At 41.6% G+C, this 12,011-nt stretch overlaps 1 protein-coding gene across 9 annotated transcripts in view; it reads left to right on the forward strand.

Annotated features, from left to right (window-relative positions):
* The window catches only part of CFAP61 (cilia and flagella associated protein 61), a 289,083-nt gene that overhangs the window by 28,134 nt on the left and 248,938 nt on the right, over window positions 1-12,011 (forward strand). For all 9 annotated transcript variants that reach the window (XM_047854160.1, XM_047854163.1, XM_047854162.1 and 6 more), the window contains one exon: window positions 8,710-8,842. In XM_047854160.1, coding sequence (XP_047710116.1) covers window positions 8,710-8,842 — 133 coding nt within the window. The remainder of the gene's footprint in view (window positions 1-8,709; window positions 8,843-12,011) is intronic.

Below are 12,011 nucleotides of genomic sequence, written 5' to 3' on the forward strand. Positions count from 1 at the left end.
ACAGAAAATCTGCCAGTAGCAGATCAGAGGAGGAATATAGTCCTCATGGCAAAAAGATGACAGTGGATACTTTGTAAGGAGGAAGGGACATTTATAAAAGACAATTTAGCATATAGTGGTGAACTCATGAGGGAATGGTGACATTATGATGGTTGATATTTTTGCTTGTTGGAAGGTAGAGAAATGTGATACATTTTAAGAAGCCCTCTGTCCAAAATGTTCACATTCGAGTTTTGGTTCTAGCAGGTGTAGAATTTTAGGTAGTCAGAAAATGCACTTATGTGGATCATTTCCCTCCTTAAGGATGCAGGAAAAAAGCCTTTTCAGAAGGTCAGATGGGTGTGACTGTATGTGTCCTCTTAGGCTGCTTCATTTCTCTTATTTCTCCCACATTGATTTTTTGACATCTGTTTTCATCAACAGTTACTTGCACTGATAATTAATGGTGAAGAACATAGCTCTTAAGACAGTAGACCAGGGAAGGGTTTGGGATGTAATTATCCTTCTGCCATTTACCTAGCAACATGTTCAGAACCAGGGAATTAACACTGTAATCCCCAGTCCTGGTTCTTTGATTTACCTATGTGGAAAATTGTGCTATAATCGTCCCCTCTACTTAGACACTAATTATTGAAGTTACTGTTCTGTGATTTGCACAATGTTTGAAATAAAGCATGACTGCTTCTGGACATACCTTTATAATCTATAGTGGGCTTGATTAATACTCAGTGGTGGATTTGAGATGTTCTCAGACTGAGAAACTATTGGAATAGTACTTTTGGGGGGAAACCTACCTTTTTCAAGTCTTTTGGGGAGGGGTAGGGAAGGACTTGCCAGGGAATGATTATGTGCTGTCAGTCCGTGTTGTAGAATAACTAAAATGGAGTACTGCTTTTTTTGCTGATAATAAAGGCTAACCAAATTGCGTGAGCATTATTGCTATGTAAAATAGATGAAGAAAATTTAGGACTTTAAAACATAAGATTGGTGATTTTTTAAATACTAACTTTTCACCTCTTAAAGCAATTATTTTTATTAAGCATTTGACAGCCTTATGCTTTTTTTTGGAATTCACTTAAGTTGAACTTCTGAGTACTTTCATACAAATGAATTTTCTGATGCTTAGGTCATGAGAATCAAAGCACTCCAAAAGAAAGGACAGTGAAATTAGGAATTTCACCATTGGTCTTCTTGAGTCTTGGTAAGTGACCCAGCAAATAAGATCTGGTTAACAATTCAACTGGAGTGACGGTGTGCCAAGATAGACTTTTGTATCAGATCCTGGTGGTATAAACGGCAAGGGCCTCTTATTGGCATTGAATATGCTTTGAAGTCATTTAGGGTTTAAAAATCCTCCATCATTTAAAAAATCATGACATTTTCCAAGGAGTAGAAACTAAATGGTTCTAAAATCCATCCTAAAATTCTAAAACGGAATAAGTGATTGAGAAATGATGGACTTGATTTTCTTAAAGAGACCACTAGAGGTCGCAAGAGATCTTGGAAAGAAAAAGGTGCTTTGTTTCTACATATGGGAAGAAAAAGACTGACTTTGGGTTCTCCTGCCCCAAATTGACACAATGTTCATGGTAAAAGGTTGGTTTAACCAAAATACACTGCTTTCTTTAGGATTACCACTGAATTAGATTCTCTGTGAGAATCTTCATTCACTGATTTCTTAAAACATAGGCACAGATACTTTCAGGTTTGAAGAAATACAATATTTATGGCATTTAATGTAACATCAGAATCACTTTTTCAATGGTACATTTTTAAGTCTAGCTAATGAAATGAAACTCCTCTCTGGATATGGAAAATACCATCAGACAGGAGAGAAGAAGCCATGCCAATATCCTGAATAGAAAGGTGGCTCAGCCCTGCTGCCGCTGCCGTTCCAGACCTTAAGTGTGAACTTTCCATCTGTGAATTTGCAATACTTTCTTTGTGGGCAAAGAAACAATCTCCCACACTCAAAGGAAGCTAGCCTGTAGATTTTCCTCTAGGATCGTAATTTTGCAGAAGAGTGGTTTGGATGCTAAAGCTTTGAAACAATCTGAGGGTCTAGCCATCACCAAGAGACCATGCCAATCAGCTGGGAAAGTTCTGTGGGTTCTAGGCATCATGATGTTCATTGAAAGCCCAGCTAACTGACATAGCGGAAATGATTAGAGTTTCTCCTCCCAGGAAGCCAGAGAGAGCCACCAGGTTCCTGTCATCCCCCACCTTGCCTTCTCTTGGGTTTAGAGGACATCCATACCCCAAGTGATATGTCCTGAGAGGCTGTTGATTTTCTTACATTTTGGATGCTACTCCAATTTCATATGGCACATTTTTCAGAGTCTGGTGGACATTTAGGTACCTGAGCAATCAATCAGTCTCTATGGGATGGACCTTTTGTTTCCTCCAAACTAGTTAAAATAAAATATTCTAGGGGCGCCTGAGTGGCTCAGTCGGTTGAGTGTCTGACTTCGGCTCAGGTCATGATCTCATGGTTCGTGAGTTCAGGCCCCGCGTCGGGCTCTGTGCTGACAGCTCAGGGCCTGGAGCCTGCTTCAGATTCTGTGTCTCCCTCTCTCTCTGCTCCTCCCCTGCTCACACTCTGTCTCTCTCTCAAAAATAAATAAAGATTAAAAAAAAAAAAGAATAAAATATTCTACACTAAGTACATTAACAAGTACATTGTTGCCTCCTCCAAGCCACTTCCTGAATGGAAGATATAAAAGAATGTTGGTTTTCACCCAGAAAATGGTGTCATTCCCATTGCATTTTATGTTGATAAATTATAACCTTACATAATCATAGCTCCTGACATGCTCTGGGTCACAGAGGTGCTGGACATGTGGCTGTACCGTGCTAAATGAATTCATGTGAAGTCGTGGCTCTCCTATTTTCCCAGAGGCAGACAGTGCTCATTGCCTCAGAGTGCTCGAATTTAAGCATTTTACTGGATGGATTGTTTTTGGTAGCTGGGGTGTTTTGTTTCTGTAGGGCTAGACTTTGTCATATGCCATTTGAGACTCTGCAAGGCTGATGTCATACTTTATCATTAGCACTGGGGCTGATGCAAGATCATAAATTATCGATTACCCCAAGGAATGCATTTAGCAGAACAAGTTCCTCTTTATCCATTTTGGGGAGGAGCTGAAGCGAGAGACTCTTTAGAACTGCACAATTTGGTTATTTTCTTCCTATTTTCCCCAGAAGAATTAGTATTGCGGTATGATCAGGGATAACTTTGTTCATAGGCTGCAGAGGGCTCATGCATAGGTGTACAACCCTGGGGCTCTCTGAGCCTTTATTTCTGATTTTTGTATCCATGGAGTATTATTTTTGTGTCCATCCTATGTAGATAAAAGCCCATCGTACACAGTTGATCTTAGAATTTTCTATATGACAGGTGCCTCGATTCTCTTTAAGTGACTAGGATATTGAATTATTTTTGTATTATTTACAAGTTACCTCTTTTAATATCAATGTGGAGTTTTATTTTTGGCAAAGCATTTGAAAATGGATTTCTTGACTATTCTCTCCTACAATCTTTTTAATTTTTTTTCAAACAAGTATCACTCAGGACTCTCTTTACAGAGAAAAGCTCCCCTCTGTTAGCAGCACTCCTTTGGCAGGTTAAGTAGGGAGATGGGTTCTGGAATGCAGTGGGGTGTGCTAGTAGGCTCTTTCAGCAGAGGTCCTGAGTGCTTGGAGGCAGGGAGCCAGCCAGTGGGGGTTTCCAGGTGGTGTGGGACATGGGGGCCACATGTGAAGTCTCTCCAGAGTAGATTGTGCTGAGGGCTTACTGTCTACCAGAGTGTACCTTGTATCACTACATTGTGCCCTCCCTGCTGTCCTTGTCCCTGCCTGCTTAGTAGATGAGAAACCAAGGCTTAGTATTGAAGTGACTGGGCAGGTGTCTCAGTCAGTTAGGGCTGTGGTCTCACTCTCCACATGAGTCCCCTCAGGCCACACATTGCTCACCTGGAAAACGGGCTTAGCAGTGGCACCCCTCGGTGCTGTGTGTACATGTGTCATACTGGATGAGGTCCCAGAATACGGTACGGAACCTATTCTGTGTCGCCTATCACTGTTGCACCTGTGCTGCAGTCTACAGGGTATGCAAATGTCCAAAAGTTCAACAAAGCCAGTCTCTGGTTAAAGTGCTAAAGACAGATTTTAATCAATAGTAACTATTATATAGGGAAAAGCATACGGTGTGAACTGAAACTCAACTTTGGTTTGTGCAGAGGTGACTGGACCTATTAAAGAGAAAATTAGAGAATTGAGAGGGGGCAAGGGGAGTCTCAGTAGAGTCAAGGAAGTGAAAAATGACAAGAAGTAGGAAGTGGGTTTGTTCCTTGTGAAACCCATCTGAGTTTGCTAGCTGGAGCTTATTGAAGTTAGGCTCCTACCCTTCCACAGAGACTGAGAGACAGGGGCTCTACCTTTAGGTGTTGGCTAGAACAAACAGGAAATTCTTTTGGCAGCCTTCCTTTCTCAGAAAGGCACTTCAAGGGGGACTGGGGTCATCCTAGGGATGTGGCCTTGGGCTATGAGAAACTATGTCAGTGTTTGTTCAAGTCTTTGCAAGCCAAGGTTGAAGTCTAGTTGAAAAGAAGGTTCAGAGTATCTTGGCTAACCTTTGTCATGGAGAAGCACAGAACTCCCTATCTGTCCCCAAAGAGCATAATCCTTGGTTGGAAACATGCCCTGCTTTGACATTAACATCAAAAGTGGACAATAGATATCCAGTTTTGATCCTGTCATTAGTTCCTGGGAAAGGAGGCTGGGATGATGAGCCACTGGAGTGTATGGGGTGGAAGGATGCTGGAATTTGGAATAAGTGGGTGGGTCACAGTGCTGGATAGGGACAGAGGCAGAAGGAGGGAAGATGGTGAGGTCCCCTTCTAGGGAGAATGAGTAGATCACCTTGTGTGTCATTGTTGGTGATGATTATGAAAAGAGGCCTTAAAGATGAGGCTAAAGGGCTCTGACCTCATCCCAGAAACAGCGGGGGCTAGCAAAAGATTTTGAGTAAGGGAGTGAGGTGAAGAAAGCAGGGTTTTAAACAGATTAGTGATAGTGGATGGAATGGGACAATAGGCAACTAGCACAGCTATTCAGGCTTCTATAGTGATAACCTCTTCCATTCCATGCATTGATTATAAATATTCTTCGCTTGTCCTTATGGACCCTTCCTACCTAAGTTGTAGTAACGTTAATAATAATAGCACATCACACGCTATTATCTCAACATTAAATTTACTGTCTTTCTGACAGATGAGAAAACTATGGGATGAGGGTTTGAGTGATATGCTTGAGGTCACAGTTATTAAATCCAGATTTAGGCATTCTGGCTTCCAGCCCAGACTTTGACCACTACACTGTATCATTTATCCTCCAATCTTTTCAGAAGAGCACCATGAGCCTTCAATGCATTTATTATGGAGCTTTGGTACACCCAATCACACCCAGCCACTGGTAGCTCTCAAAGTGATTGTGGACACACAAAAATAGATGGGCAAGTAGTCAAAGACTACTTAAAAAATTTAGTGCAGAGCTGAAACAGCTTGTGAAGTGGCTATGGTGTGAGAGTACAGTCAAGTCCATCCTAAAAACACAGTTGGTGTTTGTTTCTGGATCCATGTCATGAATATATTTTAAGTGTATTTGTTTATTTAGTTAGTCATTATTTTAATAATTCCAACATAATGAACACACAGTGTTATATTAGTTTCAGGTGTGTAATGTAGTGACTCAACAGTTCTATACATTTCTCAGTTCTGGCTCCATGTTTTAGACTCCCTACTAGAGAGTCTCTCTGATGTGCTGGCATGTGGAATGAGACAGTTGGTTGGTGATGACATCATACCCAGGTTGACAGTATAATAAGCAAATATCCTGGTTGTCTGGATAAGGACCTTCTGCTGTCTTTCCTTCCAGAGAGTGCTGACAGGTTAAGAATAAGAGTCAACCTGGGGAGTTATGTTTAATCCCTAATGGTTGTCATCTTCTCTTTGTTTTTTCCTTCCTGTATCGTGGTCTGTTAGCTAGTTTTTCCCTTACTTCTGAGTTTTATATAGCAGAGATGAAGTTTTTCAAGTGTGTATTTCTCCCATCAAGATGTTTATTACTGATGAAAAAACAACATTCCAACAGATGAGGCTCACCAGAGGTAAAGCTTTCATCATTGGAACAAAGTGGGGATTTTCATCCAGAGTGCATGGAGCTGTCCAGTTTAAAGCGTTTAGACATGGGGAGTGTAGCTGTTACAGGATTGGGGGAATCCAATCCAGGAGTTGGGGCAGGGCTGGGTGGATAAGCCATGGTGTCGACCCCTGTCCCTTGAGCCAAAGTCTCCTCTCAACTGTTTAGCTCGTGCTCATGCTTCTTGCTGCCCACTTTCAAAAGGAATGTCGAAGTAAAGGGAAATTTTTGAAGTGCATTGGTGACTTAGTGTAGTATGTGATGGCAGAGTCTAAGCTGACCTGAGTTTATAACATGGCTCTGTTGCCAACTATTGTTGTCATTTCAGGCAAAGCATTTCATCCTCCCTTTGAGCCTTGCTCTCCACCATCTATAGAGTGAAGATGGCAATCCCTACCTTCTGGGGTAGCTATGAGAAGTATACCAACGGAGATAATCTGGATAAAGCCCTGAGCTTTATATACATACAGATCACTCATATGAACCTACTGTTAATGTCAAAGAGAACATACTAAAAGATCAAATAGGATGATGAAGATGGCACAGTAATGAAGTAAAGGGGAGAAGAGATAAAATTTAGTAGCCAAATCAGATATAGCACAGAAAAACAACAATAGCAACAAAAAAACCCCAAATGTGGAACATTTTAATAAGAAAAGTACCAGGAAAAAAAAGTATAAGAACATCCTAGGCAGGTAAAATAGAGTACTAAATATAACCAATAATGTACTAAAAAGAATAAAAGAATGTTAGATAATGTCAGAAAAATGGAGTCTAAGAGCCAGCATCACTGTGAAACCATAAACCCGGTTCTTGGTTCTCCCTCTCCTCCCATGCTGGTTGTCAAGATCCCTGTGTAGGGTCCTGACAAGGGAAGCCTGAGGTGAATGTTTCCAAGGTGGTGAGCAGAGCTTCATTATTTTTAAAAATATTTTTTAACGTTTATTTATTTTTGAGAGAGAGACAGAGAGACAGAGTGTGAGCTGCGGAGGGGCAGAGAGAGGGAGAGACAGAATCCAAAGCAGGCTCCAGGCTCTGAGCTGTCAGCACAGAGCCCGATGCGGGGCTCGAACTCATGAGCTGTGAGATCGTGACCTGCGCCGAAGTCAGACGCTTAACCCACTGAGCCACCCAGGTGCCCCAGAGCTTCATTATTTTTAAATGCATTAAAAATAAAAATGCATTAAAAATAGCGTTTCCTTCTTTATGGGAAATGTAGTGATGTGTCAGGAGTAAAGGGTAGACTTCTGGTCCAAGATGGCAACGTAGGAAGAACCTGAACTCACCTCCTCCATGGACACACCAAGTCAATTGCTGTTTTGGAGCAATTCCTCTTGAAGAACTGAGGACTGACTGAACAGCTTCTGAACAGCATAACAGAGGACAGAGTGACCGCATAAAGAATGGCAAGAGAGGCAGAGACCCAGGAATGAAGGGAACCCCCACCCTGGATGCTGTGTACTGCAGTGGTCAGGGATATTACCTAGGGACCATGTGCAGACTCACCTTCTGTGGGGCACTGAAAAAAAGCCTCAATTTAAAAGGGCAACTAGAGGGGGGTGCCTGGGTGGCTCAGTTGGTTGAGCATCCGACTTCAGCTCAGGTCATAATCTCGTGGTCCATGGGTTCAAGCCCCATGTCAGGCTCTGTGCTGACAGCTCAGAGCCTGGAACCTGCTTCGGATTCTGTGTCTCCCTCTTTCTGCCCCTCCCCCACTTGAGTCTCTCTCTCTCAAAAATAAACATTAAAAAAAATTTTTTTAAGGGCAACTAGAATATAAAGGAACCAGCCCTAGAACCCTGCCAAATGGCGGGGGAGCTGCTGGAACTTCCTCTGTGTCAGAAGGGCTGGTGAGTACCATGGTTTCTGTTCCCCATTGATAAGCGTAAAGGGTACCATGGGTCCATGTTGGGTAAATGCATAAACAAGGTTAAATATTCATATTTATTCTAGTACTTCTCAGTCTCTAATATATAACTGTGACACTCCAGAGGGCACCTATACTAGGAAATTGTCTTTAGACAGTTGAATTCTTTTGGGAAGAAGAAGGGGATGCTAGGGACAATGTCATAGAAGTAGTGTCCTTTGGAACACATTTAGGAAATGCTGTTCCTAGCTTTTTGTCCTTTGTCTCAGAACAAATGATGCCCCACATTCCATACCCAACTATGCTGAGTGTGTTCCCTCTGACTGGAATTTTCCACCCTCAGGTCTCTTGACATAGCTCTCTTCCCTTTTCTTTATCCAGGTCTCAGCTCAGATGTCCCTCCTTGGAGAGGTCTTCCCTGACCACTTGACCTTGTCACTCTCCCTCCCAGAGCACTTACCACTGTTTGAAATCTTTGAAGTGTTGTATTTGCTATAGTTTCATTCTCTTTCTCCTGTAAGAATGCAAGTTCATGTCATGAGCATGTTGCTGTGTCCCTGGCATTTAGAACACGGTCTGGCACAGAGTAGGTGCTCAGCTGAAGGAAGGAACACTGAAATTAATTAAGCCTTTGCATTAAACAGGGTAGAAGATCATGATGATCTCATGCCGATATTTTTGCGCCATGACACCATTCTGAAGGAAACTTACGGCGAGTACTTCCTGGCTGAACTAATCGAGGCCCAAGATGAAGAGAATCATGCTGTTGTGTGTGAGGTTGGTGATTTATCTGCCTGGGTTACGCTTAGTAAGAGAAATGAGAGAAATAAGCACATTGCTTCTGGTTTTGCCCCACACCCCTACAGCTGCCATCCCCTCCCTGCTTCCAAGGCCAGGCTCGCTCCTGAGCTGTGACATCACACTCCTTCCCAGTGTGACCTAGCTTTAGTTTTAGGTTTTTGTGAGATGCTTCCAGATGTCAGGCTGCTGTGGGTTCTTTGCCCTGCTCCTAAAGGTAGAGATGGGAGTTAGGGTGAAAGGGAGAGATTCTTGAGGGTGTCTGAGGGGGATTTCTGAGACCCCAAGATCCCAGAGGCCAGAGATCACAGACCAGCATCCTGCTGACACATGGAATTTGTTTGACTTGGAAAGTAATATTTTTTTTAACTTTTTGTTTTAGCAAAATTTCACACTTACAGAAAACTTGTAAGCACCCAAGTTCCCTAAATGGTAACATTTTACCACATTTGCTTTATCATTCTCTTTGCTTGCTTTTTCTATGTATTTCTGTCTTTTAATATATAAACATATATTTATATTACTTATGTTATATTATAAATATAATTATATAAAAATATAAATATTATACATATATATTATTTAAGAACTCTTTACATTTATGTTTTTCTGAAACTTTTAAAAATAAGTTGTGGATGTAATGCCTCTTTACCACTAAATACTTTCGTGGTTATTTCCTAAAAACAAGAATGTTCTCTTATGTAACTGTAGTACAGAGGTCAGGATTGAACATGATTCCTGCACTCCTATTATCTAATCTACAGACCTTATTCAGATTTTACGGACAGTCCTTTAGAGCAGAAGTAAATCCACATCATTTTTTGCATTGAGGTGTCCCGTGTCTTCGGTCTCTTGTAATCTGGAACTCTCTAGTTTGCCTTTGTTTTTCATGACAGTGACAGTTTTGAAGAGCACACATCAGTTATTTTGTGCAACATCTCTCAATTTGGATTTGTCCAGTGTTTTCTCATGATTTGATTTAGGTTGTAGATGAGTAAGTTTTGTTTTATTAGTGGCTAGCATTTACAAATTAAGAAAGTGTACATAACAGTTGGAATTTCTAGCTTCTCTAGAAAAATCAGAAGGCCTGCTGTTGGGCCTGCTCTTCTGCAGGTCCCCAGTGAGATGGAGCTTTGGAGCAGCTTTGGAGCAGCTGCTGGAGACAACACAGGTGTCCTCGAGCCCACCATTGTACCATCCTGGCCCTGTGAGCACGTCAGTGGTGACCACTGATTCAGAACATGCTCCACAAATTCCATAGCATCCATCCTGGAAGGCTTTACTGAGACAGGAGGTAGGAATGGGAGTAAAGGAAGATGGAACCCACCCCCTGTGGTTTGCCAGCTGTAGACCCTGAAGTCTACACCCAACAGAAGTGAGGAGAAGAGACACAGAAGAGAGCTGGCAAGCTAGCTAGCTTTAGCACATCTCAGCTCAAAGTGGAGAGCAGGCTGACCTGGTGCCTGGGGCAGCTGCCGTGAGCAACCCTGCACCTTGTGAGATTGTCCCTCATCCTTGCCCTACCGCTGGAGGCATTCGTGGAGGGACACTCTGCCCTTACAGAAATTTAGTTAGTTGTGGCTTCCTTCTCTGAATCTGCCCCCACAAGATTTGATAATTAGGATTCAAATCCTAGTTCTGATAGCGAAACATTAAGTGTATTGAGGTATCTTTAGGCCTTCATGTTGGTGCGAGCCTGTTGAAAATAGGCCTTCCTGAAAAATATTGAAACATTTAGGCCTTCCTAAAGCCAAAAATATTGTGATAGCTTTCTACCTCATGCCACTCCATCTGAAGCTTTGGACATTCTTAGGAGTTGAAAGTGCTGAAATTGGGATATTCATGGGGTCTGCTCTGTGCTATGGAGAAATTGACACAACAAAATTGGGACTCTTAGTGCCTCAGGGTAATTAGGGAGTGTGTGGTGGCTGTTCAGCTTTAGGAAGGATAGGGTCGTAACCAATGGTAGCCGCTATATGTGTGTATAAGAAATGTGAGGAAAGTATTCTAAAGAAGTAAGTACTCAAGCTTGAGCATGCATTGAAATAACTCTTGGGGTGATTAGAACACAGATTACTGGGACCCACGCTCAGCATGATCTAGTAGGTTCGGGATGGGCCTGGGAATGTGTACATCTCACTAGTTCATGGGTGATATTGATGCTGCCGGTTTAGGGACCATGTTTGGGAAGTCTGTTTTAAAGGAATGGAGCTCCCCTGCAAATGTCTCATTATTGACTTGTGTACAGGGATCTCACAAGGTCAGGCTTCTGTTGCTAGTTTTAGGAATCAAGAAAAGAAAGCAATTCAAATGTGAGCTAAAATGTTCCCTTTGTATCGCATGAGAAATCTAGAGGACAATTTTTGTAAAGGCCTGTAAACGTGGTTTATGTAAGCTTGGACTGAAGATTGCTTTTGACAACGAGATAATCTTAGTTTGAATGAATTTTTGTGTTCTCTTTTGCATATCATAATTAGCAGACATGAATAAAACCCTTTCATGTCCAGCTCTATAACTGAATATTTAATTCATAGAATCCCAACGTTCAGGCAAAGATGACAACAAATTAGCTTTTTTTTCAAGTGGCCAGTTTATGGAAAAGCATTCGAAGGTGAGAATTTAGCAGTTTTACTTCTAGGATGATCGTTCAGGGATTCTTCATACATTAATTTCTCTATTTGACAAAACTTAAGAGCTATTTAAAGAATATTACTTTTCTTGTAAAACTTGGAATCAAAAATTCTTTTATTCTGATAACATGATCTGTTGGAGCTTGTTTCTACATCAGTAGTTCTCAAGCTCAGTTTGTATGAACATCACCTGATCAGAATCAGGTGATCCTGATGGGGATGCTTTTAGACTGTCCACATGGCAATAAACTTATATCCAGAATATATAAAGAACTCATATGGCAATAAAGAGACAAATAATCCAAATAAAATGTGGGCAAAGGATTTGAATAGCCATTTCTCCAACAAAGATATACAAATGGCCAATAAGCTCATGAAATGACAGTCATTAGGAAACTACAAATCAAAACCACAATGAGATACCGTTTCACACTTGCTGGGATGGTTATAATAAAAGAGAAGGACAATAACAAGTGTTGGTGAGGATGTGGAGAAGGTGCCATCTCATACATTGCTGG

This window comes from Prionailurus viverrinus, chromosome A3, assembly GCF_022837055.1.
Source record: "Prionailurus viverrinus isolate Anna chromosome A3, UM_Priviv_1.0, whole genome shotgun sequence".
Classification (NCBI taxonomy): Eukaryota; Metazoa; Chordata; class Mammalia; order Carnivora; family Felidae; genus Prionailurus; species Prionailurus viverrinus.